This window comes from Streptopelia decaocto (genome assembly GCF_964273445.1).
Source record: "Streptopelia decaocto genome assembly, chromosome: 7".
Taxonomy (NCBI): domain Eukaryota; kingdom Metazoa; phylum Chordata; class Aves; order Columbiformes; family Columbidae; genus Streptopelia; species Streptopelia decaocto.
In genome coordinates, this window is record NC_138661.1 from 36,897,363 (window position 1) to 36,921,443 (window position 24,081).

A 24,081-nucleotide genomic window follows, 5' to 3' on the forward strand; every position below is an offset into this window, starting at 1 on the left:
ATTTACTGTGCAGATGGGGTAACATATCCCTCTAAAAAAATCAAGTCCTTCTTGAACTAGACATTAGAGATACAAAGTGATGTCGTAAGAAAAGTTTGTCATAGAGCTAATTATGGAGTGGAAGGAAAAATGAAGCAGGAAGACAAAAGGCTGCTGCTCATAGAAATTATGTCGGCAGGAGGAACCAGGAACAAGCCCTGTCTGCTCTGTGAAGGTCTCTCTGATACCCACCTTGGCCAGAGTCAGCTTTGAGCCTGTGTGGGTTGTGGCTGCCTTTGCCATTAATGCAAATATATCAGAAAATAACAATCCTTGTTTCACACAGAACTTGAGGCCTTGATGAATCCTCTCTATTGGGAGTGTGTCCCACAGAGATGTTCCTAATGCATCTGCTAAATGGGCCAGTGGCCAAAGCTGCGTGAGCGGTTCAGCCCCCCACGTTCTCTGGGACGCTCCTTCCCATCCCTGCCTGCCACCACAGGGAAACCCTTTTGGTCCCTGATCTGGGACTCTGGCAAGAGATTTTGAGGATGGCAGTTCCCATCACAGGGAAAGCAAGTTGGGTCCATCTCCCTGTGCACCTTAGGCACCTCTTCCACAGGTGGGGTCATGCCTTGCTTTCCCAGCTGAGGGGACATTAGCTGTGACTGCTCCAGGAGATGCACTGGAACACAAGGCTGGCTGGGAGGGAAACGCATCCCCTGGGGGAAGGTGAGTCGTAATTGTTCCTGCTCAAACAACTTGCTGGACAGGCCATACTATGAATGAGCACCTTTTCAGTCCTCTACCAACTAAATGAGCTCAATGATGAAGAGAGAATTTTTTTTTTCCCCCTCTTTTTTTTCTCCTAACTCCCCCTCTCCCCCCAACCCTCCCCTCCGTCATGCTGTTCTGCTTACAGAGATTTTGCCAGGCTGTGGTCAGGAACAAGAGGTGAGGTTAGGCAGTCAACTGTGATGTTCCTGGAGTATCAAGTGAGAAGACAGTGTCCTGCTGAGGCAGCGAGTTGGCTGCTTCTCCCCACCTCTGATGCCAACATGAGCAGGTATAGATGAGTGGACAAGGAGAAGAAAAAAATTGTGGCACAGGAATTGCTGCTGATCTTTGTATGTTCTGAATATTTCTGGATAGAAATATGTAGATTTTCAATGACTGTCCCTTTTAAACATTTTGGAGGAGGTGCACAGTAGGTCCAGAGCTCTAGTTTGCTGCAGGATTTCAGAAGTTTTAGCTCTCTTGTGTTGTGCCTTTCCCCCTGTGAGTCTATGGTGATGTTCCTGTGGCATGTGGCAATTTCATCTGTCTTGCCAGAGCCACAGCAGAAGAGCAAGAAACAGGAACTGGTGGAAGTGCTAAAGCTTTTCCCTGAGTCAGTCTGCACTTGGTAATTCTCTGCCAGCTTCCACTTCTTTCTTTAACTTTAGAAGCTAAACTGGTAATCAATTGATGTTCTAGTCTGTGCTGGAGGCATTGCTCAGCTCCATCTGATGGGGCCTCTTTTGCAGGAGAGGACTGGGGTGGGATGGGCTTGTGGAGGTGTTAGAATTGCTCTTGTGGATCAGAGCTCAGCCCACAGCCCATTGTTAACACTGGCTTTGGAGAACGGTGTGGGAATCCTTGGGGTGCACGGCTGGAACGCACTGCCTGGAGAAGTCTCTTCCTGACCCCTCAGAGCGGAGGCTTTCTGCCCAGAAGCAGGAGGATTCCCTTGGGATGTTCTCATGATCCACAGAAATGCCTTATCCTTTCCAAATTCCTCGTGAGTTCTTGTCCTCAGAACCACATGAAAGTGATTTACACAGCAGTGTTTTGTGCAGTGCAAAAAGCACATTCATTTTCGGCTTATTGCCTTCCAAATCCCTCTTTTCTCATATCAGAAAATACATTACAGAACAGTGCAAAACATTGTCATTAACTCTTTTGAAACCTCCCTGCTAAACTCATCCCTGTTTTTTCAGCTTCTCTTCAGCATTTTTGAGTGCTGCAGAGATTCAGACTGATTTTAAGCTAAGTTGGACATATCTCCCCTGTACCACTGCCTGCAGGGTAAATTCAAACTCAGTTTTCATAAAGGGACTCTTACAGGGGTATTTTGAACATCCAGATAAGCTACAAAGTGGTACTCCTTTAATCACAATTTTGAGGACATGCTCCAGTAAATTAGAGGGCTGGTTTACAGAAGCATGATATTTTCTGGCTACTATACCGTGTTCGTCAGAGCATACCTAGGGCTAACTGACCCAAACAAGGAACATTTTAATGTGATACATATGAGGAACAGAAAAAAAATTCTTTTGTATTTACAAAGGTCAATGACAGGAGACTTTGCCAGGAGGTCTGCTTGAAAATATCCCCAAAATTTATTTCTGCTCCTGAGTGCTCTCATGGTCAAGCTTTTGCCTCGAGAGTTGCTTGGGGATGCCAGCCTGTGACTGTTCCTGACATATGACTCCATGTTATAGCAGGAACTCTTCCCTTCTGGCTTATGCCGAGGGTGGGAGGGAATAGATTGCAAAAATAAGCTTCTAGTTGCTCTTATCCCATGAGAGAGAAAAAAGGAGCAGCTCTCTTCCAATAGAGTGAATCCAACATATGGGCTAGATAGAGTATGCACAGGTCGAGATGCTAAAAGGCTTTGGCTGTGCTCCTGTCTTGGATGCAGACCACTGCCCCATTCCCCTGTCAGCGACGATTCTATGGTTTGCCTCCAACGCTGGCGTGTGCACACTGTGATAAAGTAGAAGCCTGAAGCACTTGAACTTGGTGCTCAGTGTTAAGCACTAGCTCTCGGCTATGAACAGGAGTCAGGAACCACCTTAGGGTTGCATGGGAATAGTAAACCCTTCTGCTCAGAAAGCTACTTTAGTTAGGTGGAGATTTTCTTGTGCTGTGAAGCACAACCTCTGTTCTAACAGAAATGATTTCCTTTTTCTGTCTTCAAGGTTCTTTATCATTAAGGAGAGTTTCCTGCTCTACTATGCTGAGAGTGAGAAGAAGAGTTTTGAAAGCAATAAATACTTCAATATCCACCCCAAGGTGAGAAGTATTTGCATGGCAGAGGGGGTTATTCTGTTTCTAGCTCCTACCCTCTCCTCGGGCCCAGCAAGTGAAGACAAGGTAAGTTACAAACTTCTCACAGATCCAGGAAAGCCTCAAAGAAAAGCAAGATCATGTCAGCACCTCTTCAAGCTCCTTAATGATTCAGCAGGTACATGACTTTTTGTTTGGTTGGTTTTTGTCTTTTAACCTGATAGTACATGTATTCCTCTTGTTTTCTTGATCTCTCAATCAACTAATCTTGTGGCTATGAGAATACAGTTGGCAAAGCCAGTGGTGGGGCTAGCAGCTTTGATTGCTGCTTGTTCCTAACCTGTATTTGCACTTGGAAGTGATCACAGCCAGCCCCTGCTAACCCCTGTGCCCTCAACTCTGAGAAGCACCCTCTGTAGCTCTGCCTCCTGGAGCTTTCAGGGGGGAACTCTGTGCCCTGAGTTTGCTTTTATCCTCTGTAGTCACTGAAGGATGGTGAAGCACATGTACTTCCAAAGGTGCTGATTTCTCCCAGCTTGGTCAGGGGCAGCAGGCCATCCATCCATCCCCACACAGCACACGTGGGTTGTTGACCTACTGGTGGTGATGGTAATGGATGCAGAACCTCTCTCGTGCTACCACACTGTGACTCTGCAACATCTGCCCCTGTTGGGAGATCACCTCCTGCTTGATAAAAGAGCTCCCACTTTCATGTTCTAGATAGCACCCTTCCCTCCAAGCGGAATGCAGGAGACCCATCTTTACCACCTCTCCACTTGAAGGTCTCCTAGTGGTGGTGAGAGTCCCTCTGCTTTTCAGGAACTGTGTGTACTGCCACTCCTGGAATTACCAAGGCAGAGCAGGGACCCACTTGTGACCAAAAGTGAAAGTTCATCTCCTGGTTAGTTAATATTTTCGCTTTATTTTGCTGAATGGAGTGCTCTGGTTCATCCCCAGGGTGTCATACCCCTGGGAGGCTGCATTGTGGAGCCCAAAGAAGAGCCCAACATGCCTTATGCCATAAAGATCTCTCATGAAGATTTCCATGTAAGTAGACTCTTCTTCCTCTCAAAAATAAATAAATGGAGCATTTACTGCTGATGAGCAGAGCTGGCTTGACAGTCTGTCCCAACCCACCAAGGTATGCCTTCCCTCTCTGAGCAGAGTATCCTGTGAGAGAGGGTGGCTTAGCATCTCAAGTCACCTCAAGGTTTTGCTGCTTCTCCTGCTTTTACAACCAACAAGGGAACATGCTCTTTCTGACAGCAGGTCTTATGATACTAGCAGACCAGTAGACATATATTCAGGAGCCCTACAGCTCACGTCACCCTGTCATTTTATTCCTAGTGTGGCTGCTTGCTGTGTGCATCTCTTTCCAAGGAAGAATGTGTGGTAGGCATGGGTCATATTTGCTCCCATGGAGGTGGAAGCCTGCGGTGGGCTCTCCTCCTGCCACAGATGTTAGCTATGTCCAGTTTGTGCACAGAGGCATGTCAGCCACCAGCCTCACTAATCAATTTTTTTCCTCTCCTTTCTTCTAGGGTAACATTGTTCTAGCAGCCGAATCAGAGTTTGAGCAGGCTCAGTGGCTAGAGATGCTACAGGAGTCTGGAAAAGTGTAAGCTGCTTTCTACCCCATATTCTCTTTGATCTGCTCTGTAGATGCATAAAGGATAAAGAGGAAAAAGCCTCACTAGAAGGACTAATGGGAGGAAGAGAAGCTCCTCAAGGCTAGTGAGACCTTCAGTTGCCTCCTGGACCCATCTCTTCCTTAAACGAAAAAGCTGACACAAAGCTTTCCACGTCAGTTTGCAGTATGACTGATAACAAGCCCAGGCTGTCATCTGCAGAAAAACTCCCTACACCACAGATGTATGAATTTGGGGTAAGAGCAGAACAGGCAAGGCACAATGCTGGTGAGCAGCTGCCCATGTGGCTCTACATGCTGCTGGTGAGCAGGGACCTCACCAGCCTGTCCCTGCTCTCCCAAGCACGACCTGCCACACCGAGGTGTCAGTAACAGCCCTGAGGCAATCGTGTGCTGTGTATATCCCCATGCCCACATCTGGGGTGCTCAGGCTGCACAGGATTTGGACTCTTGAGGCAGTTTAATCCTGAAATACAGAGGAAGGCTAAATCCCAGGGGAGGAGGTTTTAGTCAAGCATTTTCAGCCCACCCAGATGGATGAAAGGCTTTGGTTGCTGTGTGTGTACAATATTGAGTTTATAGTCCGAGAGAGCTGGAGAGATTTGCAGCTCGTTGGCCACCAGCTCTGTAATCCCTCAGCGTTCAGAATCCTGATGGTACTATGAGCAGCTGTCCCGTGAAACCAGAGCAGGGTTTTTCTAAATTTCACCAGATGCAGGAAGAACTAACCCTTAAACAGGGATTTGACTTTCCTAAGCCAGGTAGAAACTTCCAGAGCTGTAGAGCAGAGCCTACTATTCAGCTATGAGACTTAAAGCAACAAGCACTTTACTCTGCCCTTTGCAGCTGTGTTACAGCGTTTGTACATGATCTCTTGTGACTGTAGGGACAAAAGCTGCCCTTTCAGGCAACTTGAACTTGTAATACCAATGTATGCATGCATGTATGCATGATAAAGGAGGTGTCTTGGTTACTTGCAACTCCATGAGGCTGAAAATTTTCGTTTGTAGTTAATGGGTAACACAGTGTTATGGAGGATCAAGCTAAGTCAAGCTCTGTGCTGCTGCAGTGAGCCTGGCTTTGGTGAGGGAGCAAGCTCAGCTACCTCCACAGTACTGTGTGCACTGCAACACTAAGCTGTCCATTAAAGCTTGATGGGAGCATGAGCCCCATGGGACACAAGACCCAAGGCAGACCTTTGTCACCCCTTCAGCATGAGCAGGCTTGGCCACTGCAGAGGATGAGGAATCCAGATTTAGCCCTTGAGTAATTCAGAGGTTTTTCTTCAATAGCACAGGTCTCCACTTGCCTTTACCAACATTAGACTTAACTGCACAGTTCAGGAGGGGTTCTCACATGCAAGTCCTTGCTCCAGTATTCCAGCACCAGTGTTTAAAACAGGAGCTAGGTAGTGGCTGCTGTCATACAGAAGACCACCTGCACCTAGCTGAAAATTCACTTGTGACACCCCCTTCCCTCCCTTCTCTGCTTCTGTTCTTGCATTAGAGGAGGAGAGTGATGCAGTTCCCGTGCCAGCCTAATCAGTGCTGATGATAACCTGTACGTGAGGAAAAGCACAGATTTATGCTCCAAAGGTCAGGTTGGGAGCCAAGCAGCAGCCAGAAAGTCACAGCAGGGGCCAGTAAATTGAACTGCGATGAATGAGAAAGCTAAAATTATGCAGCTGAAATCTAGGCAGCCTGCTTTATTGCCCTGTTTCTAGACAGAGATTGTACTGCTGATGGCACTGCAGAATTTCCAGTTTATTGTGATCATCCTACAGTCTCCCTCATTCTTTAAGCTCAACCAAAGGATAAAAAACCCCACACCGTGCTCAAAAAACCCCCAACCTCACAGACTGAGATTTTGTTAAGTAAGGGAAAGAGCTAAAAATGAATCCAGGGTGGAAAGGGTCCTCTGTTCTTTCTTCTTTGTTTCAGTTTCCTCTGCTGCCTTTTGACATCTGTGGCTGGGGTGGGGGGTGGGGGCCAATGGGCAATGCCTGCACAACAGCTTATTACCTCTACCCTCAGTGTGCTCAGTGATGCCTTCAGCTCTCCACTCCTCTCCAACCCTCCTGGTTTAATAGGGAAGCTGCTTATTCAGTGTGGAGGGGAGGTGATGATCTTTCTACCCTTCCAATGTGTTGTGGCTAGGACTTACCACACTTGCCAGATCTTGAAAGCTGTTCAGAAGTGCACAAAGGAGGGCAATGCACAAAGCCCTGACTCCCAGCTGACCAGGCTCTCTTCCCACCCCAGAGGCTTTTGCTGCTGTAAGTAGGGGAAGGAGGCACACGTGCTCTCGCTATGTCCATAGCGGCATCCCCTCCACTAGTTAAAAAGTAGATTTGGTGGGCAATGGGTAAGAAAAACCACATCACCAACTCCTTTTGTCAGGAGAAAGGCATGAACTAGGGCATGGCTGAGCCCAGCTGAGAATAATGCTGAGCGCTTGTTCTGAGAAACATGCAAACAGTTGCCACATTGCATGCCTATCTGTGACACTCTGCTGGGAACATTTTGTGATTGGCATTAAAAAAAGAAGTCACTTGACATTTGGGGAAGGATTAAAAAATGGGTTGTCCCGGTTCTCTTGTTTTCTGGAAGATATTTGTGCCTGCTGCTGGATAAGAATTCTATACCTCTACCCCTTTAGGCCCTTGGCAAAACCACGCTCCTTCCTTTCTTGACCGTCACACTCCCTACTTAGGCAACTCTACCTTCATATAGCCTGTCTCCTTGGATGGCCATACTTTAGTGTCCCCTCTCTCCTAATCCCCATAACTATAGATGATTATCCATCCTGGGCTCTTACCTAGAGAGAACTAGGTAACATAGCACTTCATGATCCACAGGATGTATGTGCTAAGTGTCTCAAAACTGGTTGTGGATGCTCTTCAGAAAGGTAAAATGCAGGCAAAGCTAGAGGGATGCTCCCAGTGCTGTGAAAGGACTGGAACAGTTGGTGTTTGAGCTGTATAGCAAATGAAAATACTATAAAGCTTTGGGGGTTTTTTGCAGAGTTAGATTATAAGGGCACTTTCTACGTGTCTCAAGGGCATTCCTGACCCTGCGCTTTCCAGCATTTGAAGCAATGTGGCTTTTTCTGATGAAAACTAATTTGTTAAGAAGTACAGAAGAAAAGCACTTGCTTGCCCCTCAGCTGCAGTCAGAGCCTGTACCTCCCCCCAGGTGCAGTTACACACTGGCACAGGTTCCAGCAGACGAAGGCAATAAAAGCTGAAATGTTACACAGTGATAAGGGTTCGTCTTCTAAGTTATACAGTAGTGGGTGTAAGAAAATTTGAGTTATGGAGAGGGAATTATCTCAATAGGCTGGGAAAGCAGAAGGAAGTGAGCTCTGGAATAGTGAACCCGATAAACAGACACCTTAAAGGGTACAGCTATTTTGAATCTCTCCTAGTGATCATATGATAAACTCTGTTGTGTCTCCACCTTTGAGCTGTTTGCTGTTGGTTTCTTTATAAACAGATTCATCCTGTATCAGAGGATGTTAGGGGAAAAACACATTCACAGCTACTTCTTCTCACTCAAGATGAAGATGTCTACCTGTGGGCACAACATCACCTTTTTAATTAGCATGCTAATTTCCTCTGCACTTTAGAAATATCCTAGATGCTCATTAGCTGAAAAGAAACCCAGCTGTCTGCAAAGAGCACAAGGCAGTGCTTGGGCTGCTGGAGCTGTGATCTGCCTGGTCCCTGGGGTGATGTGTGTTTAATGTATTTGTCTGGCTTTTGTAAGAGATGAAGTACAGGTTGCCTTGAAATTGTTTTATAAGAGGTTGCCAACTTAATGGTTTCCGAAAATCTACAATTTCAAATGGCTCTCAAAGAGGCCTGGTACAGAAAGGTTTAGAGGTGTTTAATGTTAGTGAACTCCCTTAGGATTTAACAAAGATGGCAGAATTTCTCGGCAGCAATTGCTGTTCCTGTATGTGCATCTATATAAATAGATTTGGATTCATTTTACATATGCATTTTATGTATTTGATGTGTGTAGATAGTTTTTTCTAATGGAACATGAATGGACATCAGCAGCAAACTCCATTTCTGGTTCTGTTTTTGATTTGTGTGTCTTTGTCCTTGGTATTTAAGACGTATATTAAAGCCTACCCTGTCCATCAACTCAATCAGTAATGGGCATCTGCTCCACAGGCCTTTTTGCAGCTTAGTTTTATAATGTGTTCAACAGACCTTGAGGTTCCTTGGCCAATGGTCCTACAATAGCACAAGGTACTCTTTGAATATGTCTGCTTCCTTTTACTCTTCCTACTTGCCAGCATCTTGTTTGGCTTGTATCTCTGGTTTTGGTGTGGTTTTTTTTTTGGTTGGTTTTGTGGGTGTTTGGTTGGTTTTGCTGTGGGTGTTTGAGGTTTTGGTTGTTGGGTTTTTTTTGGTTGGTTGGTTGGTTTGTTTTGTTTTACAGGGAGAGGCACGTAACTCACAGTGTAGGCAGGCACCAAATCCTAGTAGCTTACAAGTTTAGCAGAGGAGGGATTGATTGGTCTCAGGTTGGATGATGGATACCAGAAAGGCTGATGATAGAAGGCTGTGGGAAGGAGTCAATCAGTTAGTGTTTGAAGGGAAAGAGTGGCTATAGCAGCAAAGTATTGGAAAGGCCGCAGAAGACAATGTAACTGTCAAATAGGAAGTTAATTGAGTTAAAAGCTAAAATCTAGTTCTAAAGTCTGTCAGGATTCATTTAACGGTTTCCAGGTACTGCTGGAGGCTGTGCATGTGCTGTGCCAGTCTGGAGAGTCCTGAAGACTAAGTTCACTGTAGAAATCTCCAAAACACTGGAAAAAAAAGTTTGAATAGCTGCCAGCTGTTGACATACTGCTCCTGTATTTAAATAAATAAAGAAATAGATATATATATATTACTGAATGCCAGGGAAATTTCTCCATTCATTTGTGGAGAAAAATTTACAGAACTTTTCTCCCAACTGATGAGAGTCTCCATGTTTGAACTGAACAATTGCTGGGCTGAGTCCTCTGCCTGGCTCGGTGGGACCCCTAGCTCTCTTACATTGTTTGCTGTGTGTCTGCTCTCCCCAGGACCTGGAAGAATGCCCAGCTGGGAGAAGCCATGATTGAGAGCCTGGAAGCCCAAGGACTGCAGCTGGCCAAGGAGAAACAGGAGTATTTAGGTAGGAAACTCTTGCTTACAAAAGCCATAAGCCCCAAAATAGCCATTTTGCTTTTCTGGAGTTGTCAGTGTCATCAAGCCAAGCAGCTACAGGTTCTTATGCATGACTTTTACTGGTTGAAGCTTTTGAGCAGTCAGCAGTCGAAATTCAGGTTTTGAAAGGAGTCAAAACATGAAAATGCTAAGGTAGGATCTGGCTATCTGTGTGAAAGGAAGAATGTGCTTTGGCCAGCATGCTGCAGTCCTGCAGCTCCTGATGGTTAGACTGCACAAATGTTTGCTGCCCCTGAGAAGCTTGGATGTGCTGATTTCAGCTGCTCACCAGGCAAACAGCCAGTACCTTTGTCTCCCTGAATCACACAGGACTGGTATTTCCAAGACTGATCACAACTTTTTGTGCCCAGGTTTTCCTTTTCTAGCTGGTTTGGAGGGGGTTTTTTGGTCTTATTCTACTTGGTCTTTGTCTGCCTTTGTTCACATTGTTCATATTGGAAGTGGGAACATTTGCATGGGCTTGTTTGAGTGGCTAAATGGCAGTGGCTAAATTGTCATTGCTCTCTCTGTGGGCAATGAAGAGAGAGCAGTTGCTCCAGATGAACAAAGAATCATTTAGGTTGGAAGAAATCACAAGCAGGGGCTTGTGGTATCCACTCTGAATCATCAAGCCACTGGAGGGATCTTGAAGAGCCTTTTGCATTTCTGCGTCCATGTTGATTAGCAGTGATCTCAGTATGTGGTCTCACATGTAACAGGGATCAAAATTCAAGTATCAAGGCATGTTCATCTTGCCACCTAAGTGCCATTCACACATATAAACTGATGGATGTGCTCGTATGTGAGGCAGACAGGGAGGAATGGTTCCACACCTGACAAAGTGATAACACAGAGTGCTGAGGGGAGGACCTGGAGAGATAGGAGGAAAATTAGAAACAAGAATGTTTTGTCAAAACATTGTTTTGCAACCATCAGAGCAGATTGAAGAGCATAAGAAACTAAAGAGGGCCACAGTATGATAAAAGAAAAGGTAATGGAGGCATAGAGGAGTGCATGTTCTGTGGCAAACAGGAGATATCTGGAATATAAAATATAAATAAAATATGTATTTCATTGGGTTCTTTGGTCCATGACAAGAACATTCAGAGCTGGTCAATTGTCACAGTTGGTTACTTTCTTCTGACAGCAGTTGTCTATATATTCCTATATAACTACTGAGGCTTCTGCCTCATTAGCCTGACCTTTAATGATCTGTGTCCATCCTGTATTGAAGCTTTGAGGTCAGGAACTGCTCCTTACAGCAGTTCAAGGCTCTGTGGACGAAGGAAACAATGTTCTGGGAAATTCCCTGAATCCCCCGGCGTTACCTTCCACCTGTCCCAAACCCAGCTGAGATGCAGGTTCTCTCTCAGGCAGGGAATTTGCAGAAGCCCATCAAGCCCTGAGCTTGGTCTCCCCCAAGAGGGGTAGAAGAGGGAAGGTGGGACAACCGCTGTGTAATTGCAGTGAGGTTGCGCTGGGTCCCGGCAAGGAGGGAGAGGGCTGGAGTGGGGAGGAAAGGCAGCAGTGGTGGGCAGCAGAACTTCAGTAACACAACACTATTGCTCTGGATCCAGGAGCCCTGCTGTGGGCAGGAGTAGGAGGTCTGCGTTCCTCCTAGCAGTAGTAATCCTGCCAGCAGTAGTAATCTCCTCAGTTCCTAGTACAAAGGAAACTGGTAGCATCTTCATCACCTGATATGGAGAAGACTTAATTGTAAAGTGCTACAGTGAATCTGCCCTTGCTCACATGGCACCTAGGTGGCAGAGCTGAGAGCTAAACCCCAGGCTTATCCATAAGGAATGTGTTTCTGGCTGGTTCCCTGTGAGCATGACTAAGAGCTGCCTAAGGCAGGGCCTCTGTTTAAGGTAGCACAATGTAGGTACATCGGGTCACAGTGTCTGGTGGGCACGTGTCCTCAGTAGACGAGCAACTGATGGTGAGGGGAACTATTATTAACAGCTAGAGGTTTTGGGGCTAAGTTAGGGGATTTGTTTCTGTGCTTGGCTTGGGACATCCCAAGGTGACAATAAGGAGCTGGCAGTGATGTCCAGGGGGCTGATGGAGAGAGTGATGTGCTAGGCAGGTAGGGATGGGGCACCGAGCTGCAGGAGGACTGACTGCTGCTACACAGTGTGCGACCCTGTGCACCCACTTAACCTTTCTGTGCCTTTGCTTCCTCATGTGTGAAGCAGAGATAAGAATATTTCCTGACTCAGCTACAGGGTTGCTAAGGTTAGTTTGTTAATGCTCTTTAAGAACACAGAGAGGAAACCTTAGAAGGAGTACACAGCAATATGGTTGTTTAGTTTCTGAACTTATTTGGCAGAAGGGAAATTATAGAACATCCCATTAGCATCATCTCAGCCTTTGGAGCCTCCCAGACAGATACACAAAGAACAATAGGGAACGCTGCATTTTCAAGCTTCAAACAGCCAGTGTTTCATACTCATAAATATCCCCAGGATATAAATTGCATTTCTCTTTGCTTTTCTCTGCATTTGGCCTCTGTGTGTGTGTGTGTGTGTTTGCAGATAAGCTAATGGAAGAAACAGAAGAGCTGTGCCTGCAGAGGGAGCAAAAAGAGGTGAGTGTTCATCACAAGCTGATTTCCTTCAGCATGACAGGACTGGGAGGTTGGGAGTTGTTGGTTTGAAGGCATGTCAGGGTTCATGTAGGGATTCTGTGGAGCCAAAATAGTCTTCAGCCAACCTCTGGGCCCTGTGGATGAAGAGAGGAATAAGAGCTGTGCCATGAGGTGGGTCCTGGAGATGTAACCCTGCTCCTCTTCCATGCAGTGTGCTTGTGATTATGTCTCCAGGACAAAGATCAGATTAAATTAATATTCATTAGGTTGACTTATACACTTGTTATTTGGCAGATTCAAGAAGACTGTGGCAATCAACTTGTCTGTCTCCACAGTTAGAAAGCAAATAAACGGACTTGACATTGTTCTAGTGTAGAGACACCATAGTGAGAAAAAAGGAGCAGCAAAAAGCAACGTTTTGCTCTTTGGACACACCAGAGATGGGGAGAACAAACATTGCACTGGGGAAGACTTGAGAGCACTCCCTTAGATGTAATTATGATACCTTAATTTATCAAGCTTATTATTTTTTTTCCAAACTTTTCCTAACTTATATTTTCTTAATATTTTTAAACTAACCTATTCTCCTATTTACCCCAGATCTATACCAGTTTTTTAATAGCATCACCATAAAGTTGTTGCAAGATAGCTTTGCAAATGGGTTGTCCTGTTACATGGTGGGAAAGCCTGCATGGCTGTAGACCACTACATTGCAATCTTGCAAACTGTTGCATGTTATCTTTCACGTTTGATCCAAAATCACCATTGCCCCTCTTTAGCAAAAGATGGCAATACCAACCTGGGCTTCTTCCTCCTATGTTTTTCCTCTGTACATTTCTGCAGAGCTAAAATTCAGAGGTGTCTTGGATACTCCTTTAGGGCTGAGCTATTTCTGCCTCTGCAGGGACACATCACTTTCTGGTGAGGTAGCCTGCTGCACAACCCACAGCCATAGGGAGGGAAATGCCCTTGTCTAAAGACCCTGGAACATATCTCTGCTCTTACAAAGTCATGCACAGTGTCTTCATTGCCCACAAAAGGCAAACGAGGCCAGGTTAGTTTGAAGGAGTTCGGTACTGATAAAGGAACGAATACATAGCTTGCTGAGCTGTGGCAGTGTGACCTGCTGTGAGCCTGAAGGCTTCAGAGCAATATGTTGGGAAAGCAGCTCAAAGCATGTATCTGCACCATGGAGCAAGAGTCTTATTATGAATTAATCTGGTGTCAGTGCTGTTTTGTGACCTGTCTGGGCTTGCAGCAGGAGTTCTGTTTAGCAGCTAAAGCTGCAAGGGGACCTGACCAGGAGCAGGACCCTCACTGTGATTTGTCCTTCTCTCTCTCCATCAGCAGTAGGTCTTTCTATATCACTGCTTTCTCTAAACTAGGGGAAGAGACTGTTCCGCTGCTCGAGGACAGCTTGTGGTATTCCATGCTCTTTAAGCATGGTTTTATTAGTATGAAGATAGTGACAGGTCATTTAGACTGTGCAAAGCTGTAGCTGTGCAGTTTGTCTTTCCCTGTTCCAGTGGGGATGGGAAGCAAGGCCAAGCTAGTAGAAATATCACACTTCAGGTGTAGCAGTGCTGAGGCTGTCACATTCCTGTCCAGGCTTTCTGTATCTGCACACGTGGATGCCTGGAAATGGTACATGCATGTTGAATCCAGCTTTCCCAGGGAGCTTAGGACCTTCTGTATATGTGCAGCAGAGCTGATCTGTGCAAGGAGCATGCCAGGGAATTCCAGGTGCCTGGTAATGGCTCTACATAGCTCAGGTTAAAAGTCCCAGTCACTGTTAACAGGGAAGCCTTTCCCACCTGTGTGCCAGCAGAGTACATTTCTGTCTTCTGTTTTGGTCCAGGAACTCGAGCGTCTGAACCAGGTGCTGGAAGCGGAGAAGCAGCGGTTTGAAGAGGTGGTACAGGAGCTGCGGCTGGAGCAGGAGCAGATCAGACGGTAAGAGGGCAAACTATGCAGGGCACAAAAAGGACACAAACTTCTGCGCTGGGGAGAAGTGCTGCTGCGGTGGCCAATCAAAACAGTTTGTGAAATCCACCTATTCTGTGCATGTGGGAAGGAGATCGCTGCTGTATTGACCAGAACAGGAACGGCTGAGATGAGTTTATCTGCAATTGCTATCACTTGTGTGACCAATAGAATTCAGCTTAGTTTCGTTGTGCATTTAGGGCTCCAGCAACCTAATTTTCAAAGGACTGGGACATGAGCAGACCCCAGGTTAGTTGGGGTAGCATGGCAATGGACAGGTGCTAGAGGATTTCAGAGAGGCAATTAGTTTGATTGACTGACCAGCCATGTCAGCTCCAGACATCTGAATCTCGTTTTCCACCATCAGCTGAATGACACTGGGTGGATGATGTTGTGTTATCAAGAATAATATTGTCATTTTAAGAGTTACGCTATGCAAAATATGAACAGCAAATGTATGTAGAAGGGGAAGGATGCAAATGCAGGGTATGTTTTGCCATTGCCTTATTTTTTTTCTTTTCCTCTCCCTAAACAACATCTCAGAAAAGCGATTTTGATTTTTGTAAACCATTTTTCTTTTAATAGATCTACATCTGCTTAGATATGACTGCCCTGTCTGAGCTCTGCCACTTGCAACCATAGACCTGCCCTTGCTAGAGCAGCACACAAACAGTTGCTTTTGGTTTGAGGATCAGGAGGCACAGTAAAGCTCCTGGACACCCATAGTGTGTTTAAGGCATGATGCTTCTCAGCAGGCTCCTGGCTCTCCAGGACTGCCTGTGCCAAGCACCGCTCGCAGGTCCTGCACAAAGAGATCCACAGCCTGCGCAGTCTGTGGGGATAGTGTTCCCCTGCAATAGCTGTCACCCTTTCTGCTTCTTTAGGGAGCTAGAGCTCACAGCCCGCTCCCTTAAGGGAGTGGAGGAAGAAAAGAAAGAGTTGCGAAGCCTGACACAGTCCTTACAGAAAAACCTAGAGGTGAGTGACCACTTCTCCCCTCTGAGTGACAGTGTTTTGGGAACAATCCATGAGAACTGACCAGGGCTGCAAGTGATGCTGTCCTGTGGAAATGAATCAAACATCTGCTAGTGCTGGAGTTAAGTCTTGTGCAGATTAACAAGTTCATTTGGTAGCTGATATCAAGACCAAAATCCCCTGCAGAAAAGGACTAGAAGTGACTTGGGGCCCAGCAGAACCAAACCAGGTGATGTGATGCACCACAATGACCATAAGTTGCAGTTTGGGAACCTCAGACTGAACACTGGGGAGAGACTTTTCACCGGATAGGTAGGCAGGCAGTGGGAGAGGCTGAAGAGCCTCCATCTTGGAAGGTTTTCACATCTCAGCTCTAGAAAGCCACAGATGACCATATCTTGCTGTGTTGACAGACCAGCTCTGAACAGGGATCTGGACCAGACCCTACCAGAGGAATATTCCAGCCAACATGGCTGTAAGTCTGTGATAGCTTTCTGATTTTTTGTTTTAAACTGCAACTCCCTATGTCCTGTTGTAAATTGGAGCAGGAGAGAGGTATTCCTTCTTCACAGAATGGAGCATGGTTCCCAGGGAACTATGTACCACACAGGAATTTAGGAAATGGAGTGTCAGTGTATTAAACCCTTTCCTAACTTGGTATCACTCTGGTGGATTGGTGGAAATTTCTAGATGTGTATTTTTGTGAAATTTCCACACAGCTGACCTTCTGAAGCTTCAATGTCATCCTTAATGTTCATGTCAGATCCTGCAAGTTTGTGCAAAAATCTGTTGCTGATGTTCGTTTGAGCTCTTCTCCTTGCTCGCAGTTATAGGTATGAAAAAAAGAACTGGAAAGCTAGAGGAGGAGTCTGCACAGCAGACTGAACAATTCACAGGAAAGCAGCATGACATGTCCTATTGCCCCACAGTTAGAAGTAGCACCAAGAGGCTGCCTCTAGTTCACACTGAGGAGCCAGGTGAGAGGGGAAGGCAGGGAAGCTGCCTGCATCAATGATGCACTAGGGAAGCACCAGGCTCCAGTCCATGGTCTGGGTCCTTACTAGCATGTTGTGTTAAAAGAGCCACAGGTTATCACACCTTGCATAGGGAAGGCTATGGTGGAGGCTTGCTCCTGAAGAGGCAGGTAGGAAGGGAAAACCACATTTTGTTATTCCTGGTTTTAACCTGAATGAGGAATGTGGATGTAAGGATGGAGGGACTCAATAGGGAGGAAACAGGCAGGAACAGAAGCAGAAATGTTAGACTTGGCTGATACAATCTTTGCCCTTCTTCAAGGAGCTCTCCCTGGAAAAGCAGCAAATGCTGGAGATGCTGGAAGAAAATGAGAGTCAGCTCCCCACTCCCATCAGCCCCAGCAAAGAGCAAAGCCCCATCTGGGGACTGCGCTGCAGCCTGCGACAGATTGAAGAGAAGATGCAACAACTTCTGGAGGAGAAACTCATGGCAGAGAAGAGGTGAAGTGGGGACAGAGGCTCTTACAGTGGTGTCAGAGACAGGGATGTGGGATAACATGTGATCCAGTGTGAAGAGGGTGGTTGGAAAAGAGGTATTTCCTCCTCATGGGTGGGAGGCAATCAGAAAAGGTATGGCTAAATATTTTCAGGCTTCAAATTAGTATCACTTCAAAACTGTTCCCCTGTTTCTCCTGAGACCTGCAGAGAGGCAAGATCCTTTATAATTTCCTTTCCTGGGTGCAGTAAAAGGAAGAGGACACTTCGGTCCTGCTCAGGCTTAGTGGTGCCAAATTACATGGCTATCTGCTGACTTGCTTTTTGCTTGCCAGCACAAAAACAAGTCTGGAAGCTCATCTGGTTCCCATGGCAGGAGTTCAGGTTATAAATACTTCAGAGGAGACAGTGAAGCAGGGCAGCTGAACTCCTTGCTGCTGCTTGGGCCTGCTCCTTTCATGTCAGGACTCAGGAACATGAATCCATGTGGTGTTTGTGCACTTGTCCATAAGAAATGTCTGGTGCTCCTGGACCTTATCTGGGGTTGAGAATGTTCCATTCAGGAACTGTCCACCTGGTTTTCTCCAGCAATGCTTGTGTTTTTGAGGTGAAACACAGACAGTGCTCCTGTTAGTGCCTCTTCGCTCAGGGCAAACAGGTAGTTAAGCATGCTCCATCATGATACTGAGCCCGTTCCCTCCTGTGAGATGTGCTGAGGTGAGAATGGTCATCTTCATTTGTCTTCCTTTGCTGTGCCCTGCACCAGGATGAAGGAGAATGAGGAGCGGTCTCGAGCACTGGAGGAGGAGCGGGAGTTTTACTCTTCCCAGTCACAAGCGCTGCAGAACTCGCTCTCGGAGCTGACTGCAGAGAAGCAGCAGACGGAGAGAGACCTCAAGGTATCCCCTGCCTATGTTGCATATTGCTGTTCCTGGGCCCAGAGTTCTCCTGAAAACTTCCACTTGGCCAAATTAAAGCTAAGTTGACCTGAGCTCTATTAGTTATTCTCATTTGTGAAGCTACTACTGAAATTATCCTCCTCTTCTAACCTGCGTTTTGTTTCTGAAACTAAGTACTGTGCATCCCTTTGTGGGAACTGACTGCCTTTATCTCAAGTCCATCTCAGCTGGAAAGATGTCCTCCTGTTTCTGCTCAGCTGCAAGTACTCACATAAGCACAAATTCACAGATTGAAATACCATCTCTGATTCCACATGGTTCATACAATGAGAGGAAAGCTATGAAAATGAAAGTCAGAGTAAAGGAGAATTACTAAGATGAGCTGGACTTCAAATTCAGATTCTGTCTGAAGACATGAGGAACAGCTTTTTTGTTTTCTTACAGTGTTTCTATTGGTTCTCCTTACTGTTGTTTCTTCATTTTCATCTGCTTGGTGGGTACTTCACAGACCTTGTGAGTTAGCAGAACGGTTATTGAGACACAAGCTGTTTTTCAGCAGTGCTTATTCTCTTTCTCAGGCTGAGGTGAAGGTGCGCATGGATCTGGAGAAGAGACTGAGAGAAGCTGAGGAAGCATTGCAGAGCTTAGAGCAAGGCTTAAATTCTCTGGATCGCAACAAGGAGAAAGAGGAGAAGATGAAAGCAGATGTCAGTAACTTGAGAAGTAAGTCAGTCATCCACCCTCTCTACTAATGAGCAGGCCTGAGAGAGGAACTATTTCTACCCATCTTCCCAGACACAAAATAAGTTCCCAAATTAGCAAAACTGCACCATTGTGCTCTCCCAACTCCTTGTACCTCAACCACGTCTCCCTTTTGAGGAGTCAGAATGTGCTTTGCAGGCACTTGGTGTTTTGCCCTCAAAGGAGGGCAAAATTATCCCACCCCACCCTGTTGAGTGGAAAACAAACTAAACACTTTCCAAAATGTCAAACAGGGAAGCTATGGCAGAGCTATAAAGACTGACTGGGTCTGAGTTATAAAGAAACCTCTGATTCCCCTCAAGATAAACTCTTTTCTCAGCCTTGGTTACAAGAATATCAGTTGCTGTAGGAACATGCTGGTAGGTGGCCCAGCAGGTGAAGTTTGGATCCTTACTCAGAGCTGCAGCACTGCAGTGCTGAGACAACTGCAGTCCACATGTCAGGTGTAAGACTCAAGTTCCTCACAGCTTATCTCTGTTTCTTTGCCTTTTTTTTTTTTTCCTTCCCCCCCCCTTTCTCTTCTGTAAGATGGAGCATTACCTGGGTCAAGCATCTGGCTTGACTCAGGTTCAGGAATTGACAGTAGGAGTTTCGATGGGTTGAAATATTCCTTGTTTTCTATCCTCAAATGCAGTGAAGGGGAAAGCTGTTATGAAGATGTTGCATTTATGCAGTTAAGGCTTCATTTCAGTGAAAGGTGGATGTATTGGGCCAATATAGAAGAGTCAAAAAGTCCTGTGGCATTCTGAGCACTGCTACATATACAAGTATAAATACACATCTAAGTAGTTTTTATATATATACACACATATTTATAATTTATATATAAATATATGGAAGTATTATTCAACAGTTTCTGCATCAGATTTCTAAACTGAGACAAAACGGCATGATTCTGAACTTCATCCCACTGGCTCAGAGCCATGGTAAGAAAAAGTGAATGTGTCGAGCTCAGCATTCAACTAGATCTGAGCTGCCTGCACAGGGCATAAGTGAGTAACCTCTGGCACTGAATGTCTCCTGACACTCATTTGTCATCTCAGAATTTTGGGGATGTTTTCTTCAAAAGAGTAAAAGTGTACTGATGAGCAAAACCCTAGAGAATGTGAGGGACCAGCAATGTTCCCTTTAACGTCAGAACCCAGCACAGATTGCCTCAGTCCTTCCAAGTGATTCCTGCAGCTCTGCCCTGCCCTTTCATGTAGGAGTTGGGGCTCATTGACATGCGAGCCCTCTGAACAGCAAGGGATCAGTGACAGGCAGGAGGACAGCAAGACTGGAACGGCAGAAGATATGTTGGTTTTAGACCATGAGAGGTGAAATCAACCAGGAAAAGCAGCTTGTGTGGCAGATCAGAACAGAATAACATTGCCATAGATTGGACATAGGCTTCTTATGGAGCCTGTAATATATGCATATATGTGCTAGTATTTGCTATGCTGTTTAGAAATCCCTGCCCATGTATGGCCTCTGTGTGTCTGCCTGTGCCACTGTCACCAACACCTCCCTGCCTGCAGTTAAACTTGATGGGTTTTAAGTGTCCTTCAAAGAAAGTGCAATGAGCAAGGCTTCAGACCCCTCTATTGCAAGAGAGTTGGGAAGTTTTATCATAATATCAGAGGCTTTTGGAAGCTGAACCATGAGCAGCTGTGGGAATGATTGATGGGGTATGGATGGTTGTGGTTCTTTCTATAATTTGAATATGCATTTGTTGCGGACTGGAGGTTTGTCACTTTGAACTTGTTAATTCTGATGATGCTCCAGAGCTTCACAGACTGTTGTTTGTGAAAATCTAGGGAGGTGTTAAATGTCATTACCTGGCTCAGCCCATCAGTGAGTGCAGTCCCTTGTGACTGATTCATTGCTTGATGTGTCTCTTCCGTCACTGCTCACAGTAGTGTTTTCTCAGAGTTCTTTGAAGAGTGCATCCGCAATGCCGAGCTGGAGGCCAAGATGCCCGTGATCATGAAGAACTCTGTGTACCTCCACAAGGCTGCCACTCGTCGCATAAAGAGCTGCCGCTTCCACCGCCGGAGAGCCAGCACTTCATGGAATGACTGTAGGTATTGGGTAGCTGCTGCTTCTACATCCTGCAGGAGCAGATATGTGCAGATGGGGCTGACAGACCAGTAAGGTCTGAAAATGTGGTTCATATTTCATACGCCCTAGTAGTAGGATGGAGCTACAGAAAAACTTGGAATTTCCTTATACCAGAGAGCAGAGTCTATGTTCTGGTTGCATGTCTCTTCATGTGGGCTGAAAGGTAACTACTGTGGTGGTCCTGGGCCCCTAAAAAAAACATGTGCTCAAAGCCGACTTCATCTGAATGCTTATCATAGACTGAGTTAGGTTGGAAGGGTCACCTGGACATTGTCCAATCCAAGCTAGTGCTCAGAGTGGCTACCTGGAAGGTTAGATCAGGTTCTATATGGAACCCTAAAACAGAGACAGCTGTCAAGAAGACAAGTGTGTTTCCATGCTGTCAGCATTTTCCTCCTCTGCAAACAATACAATGAAGCTGTTAAAGTGCAGTGCTTAGCTCATCCCTTGCCAGGCTCACAGTCGTGTTGATCACATGGCTCGTGCTCTAGTGCAGCTTTGTCTTCTGTTTGTGTCCCTGATGGAGAGTGCTGACCTTTCTGTGCTGCTCTTGTTTCAGTGAAGCAGTCCCAGTCCTTCATCTTCTCCCATTCAGAAGCTGAAAGCATTGAGGAGCTGAAAGAAGCTGCCAAAAGACTGAGCCAGGACCAGCACTTCAGAGAAACTCTCTACCAAATCATGAGGTCGCAAAAGGATTCTGCTTCAGGGGATGAAAAGTGACTCTTGGTGGGAAGGGGCTTCTGATCTCAACTTGCCATTCAGCCCCTAAAAAGTTACTCCATCAGGTGATAGCGTCAGAAGGGAGAGTTACCCTTTGGGTGGGGAAAGTGGGGGAAGGTTGTGTGTAGGTAATTCCCTCAGTTAGTGGCTTTGCTTTAGTTTGAACACTCCCTGTACCCTAGCAGACTCTAGGGTACACTCCAGATCTGTTTGCTTCAGCTGCTTACATTAAGCCATGTTTTGCCAAGATACCACGGTCAGTGTTAAAGTGAACCACAGACCGTAGCTTAGGAAGTGCCTCTTCTTTCCTTTCCTGTCCAATCTGTCTGCCAAACACAAGTGCTTCTGCAAAAGCCCTTTATCAGCCTATGCCCCAGCCAATGTAACCTCCCCGACTGGACACAGCTTACCCTGTTCTGCCTCATCTCCTGTAGGAAACATCTCACTGCACACCCCTAGTCATCAGCACTTCGGTGGGACACATTTCCTGAAGACTGCAGCAGTTCCAGCCTCCTAAGCACAGGCAACAGTATCAAACACAAAGCAGTCTCTTGATGCTACATCATTTCAAGCAAATATTATCAACACAAGGTGAAGATAAGCTGAGGATGCTGTGGATTTGGCTCCAAGGATGATCATGTGCAGAGAAAAGCTTATAGGTAATGCAGTGGCATCAATGCAAACGGGAGGGAGGGTTGCTTTGTGCTGACTGTGGGCAGCAGATCCTGGAACCACCTTCGTACTTGTTTTGCATTGGGACATCTGGCTGTGTCATTGACAGACGGAGGAGCAGAGCTATGTGCTGCAGAAGGTGTTATCTATAGGCTACTTCAGTGTGGAGGAGCCTTTAACTCAGATGGCCTCCTCATCACCTCTGTAAAACACTGATGGGTTTAAAACTCACATGGATGAGTGTCCAGCAACAAACCCCATCAGCATTTGGAGAATTAAACCTTGGCAATAGCAAGCTGTCAGGGCTGTGGAGGTGGGGAAAGTCATTTCTGTATGTACTGCTGCCAATAACCTATGTCCAAGGCTTTGTACTGCTCTCTACCAGTTCACTTAACTGCAGTCCAGGTTATCTGGGTCAAACTGGGACCTCTAGGAAGTCAAGGCTGGATTGGGAGAGGCACTATGGACAGCCTTGTCAGTGGTAGGCTTCTGGCTGGCTTCTGTCCCCTCCCAGGTGCTCACCATGTGGTTATCACAGGGGAGGCTTGTCCTGCATGTGGTCATCTTGTATGTCACAGGAGAGGAAACACTTTTCTGTGGAAACCTTGCAGCCTCTCCCGCCTTCTTTAAGCACGCAGCTGGCTGCGGGGTGCTTACGGGGCACGTGACAAGAACGCTCAGAGCGATGCTGTTATCCTTGGGGTATAAATTGGGAAACAAAGGTATAAACGATACAAAGGTGATGCAGTTACCAGCAGAGGTACAGTTAGGTCTCAGGGGCTCTCAAGTGCAGATTTACTGGGGTGTTCTGGCCTGTACCTCTCATCAGTACTCCTGGGTATTGCATATGTCCAGTGACTCCGGGGTAGCTCCTTTCATGTCCCATGCAGACTGTGATGCTGTCTGGTCCCAGGCTTTGACTTCTGGCCACCTAACTCATTCCCTACCAATTCAGTGCTGTTTCTAAGGAGAAATCAGGGATGAGGCAGGGAAGGGAGCCCTGGCTTGCCAGCCACAGGAGAGGTGCTGATGCAGGGTGGAGGAGTGTACTGAGAGGGTGTGATGCTCCTAGAGAGAGTAACTCTGCTGAGACCAGAGGAAAAGCATTGAAGGCGCAGCCTGTATTTTCCCTTTCAGGCAGTTACTGACCAGTATAGTTCTGCCAGGCAATGGGAGGTTTTCTATAATCTGAGGGTCCAGCACCGAAGGCTGACATTTTTGTGATGACAGATGATAAAATTGGAAAAAATAATTTGCATCTCTCCTGATCCTTGTGTGTCTTTTCCACTCATGATTGTGTGCTAGAAAGCCACAAATGAATTCTTGCTCCTACAAGGCTGAATGGCTGTGAGAAAGCAATACAGAGCTGTTTTTTCCCCTTGACACTGTCCTCACATAATCTCTGGCTATTTTCCAGTTACAAAGCCTATACTATGTGATGCTAGAAGGGACAGAAAAAAGGACAGCCAGGGAGCATATCTGTAATTCAGGCAAGTTAGGAAAAATCACCTTGTGGCTAGGGAATGCAGCACCTTTTGATCTATTACCATCAAAAGCCACAATATCAGACTTTACAGAAGTATTGTACTCCGGAGGTAGCCACATCAAGTCTTCCTTTACTGTGCATATTGACAGCAATAAATAAATAAAAGTTATGCTGACACAATTTCTGTGTGTTCTTGATACACTGTCACTGAAATGATGTTAAATTGCCTCTGCAGGAGTTGAGACAAATCATTGTGACATACTCATTTACTGCCAGTGCGCTTCCTCTGCTTCACTGAGTTGTTGCATTATGTGCTTGAACATCACCTCTCAAAAGGACTGGCTGTATGTAAAATGATTTACCCTTGCTACCCACTTCCATTTTTAAAATGTGTATAAACCCAGGATGTATAAAATCTAAAGAAGAAATGTCCGCTTTGCTTACCTGAAGCCAGTGAGCAGCTCTCTGTAACCACCAAGACATGCCCTAAGCCACCTGCAGTGATGTGTTTGTCATCAGTCATTCCTTGCTGTATATATTAGTC

At 46.0% G+C, this 24,081-nt stretch overlaps 1 protein-coding gene across 2 annotated transcripts; it reads left to right on the plus strand.

Annotated features, from left to right (window-relative positions):
• Window positions 1–970: 970 nt before the first annotated feature.
• Window positions 971–23,646, plus strand: PLEKHD1 (pleckstrin homology and coiled-coil domain containing D1). Of its 2 annotated transcripts, XM_082058295.1 has the most exons (14): window positions 971–1,045; window positions 2,943–3,036; window positions 3,988–4,077; window positions 4,572–4,648; window positions 9,761–9,852; window positions 12,419–12,471; window positions 14,330–14,424; window positions 15,339–15,432; window positions 16,726–16,904; window positions 17,665–17,797; window positions 18,376–18,520; window positions 20,469–20,618; window positions 21,219–21,342; window positions 21,814–23,646. In XM_082058295.1, exons 1-14 carry the CDS (start codon window positions 1,038–1,040, stop codon window positions 21,836–21,838), a joined length of 1,359 nt encoding a protein of 452 aa, XP_081914421.1. In that variant the 5' UTR covers window positions 971–1,037; the 3' UTR covers window positions 21,839–23,646. The 2 variants fall into 2 exon arrangements, with proteins under 2 accessions (XP_081914421.1, XP_081914420.1); XM_082058294.1 differs by lacking the exon at window positions 21,814–23,646 and having other exon boundaries at window positions 21,219–21,607.
• Window positions 23,647–24,081: the final 435 nt, after the last annotated feature.

Coding starts and splice junctions, on each gene's coding strand:
- PLEKHD1 (XM_082058294.1), top strand. Junction 3,037..3,987: donor ACTTCAATATCCACCCCAAG/GTGAGAAGTATT, acceptor GTTCATCCCCAG/GGTGTCATACCCCTGGGAGG. Junction 14,425..15,338: donor GAGCAGGAGCAGATCAGACG/GTAAGAGGGCAA, acceptor CTGCTTCTTTAG/GGAGCTAGAGCTCACAGCCC.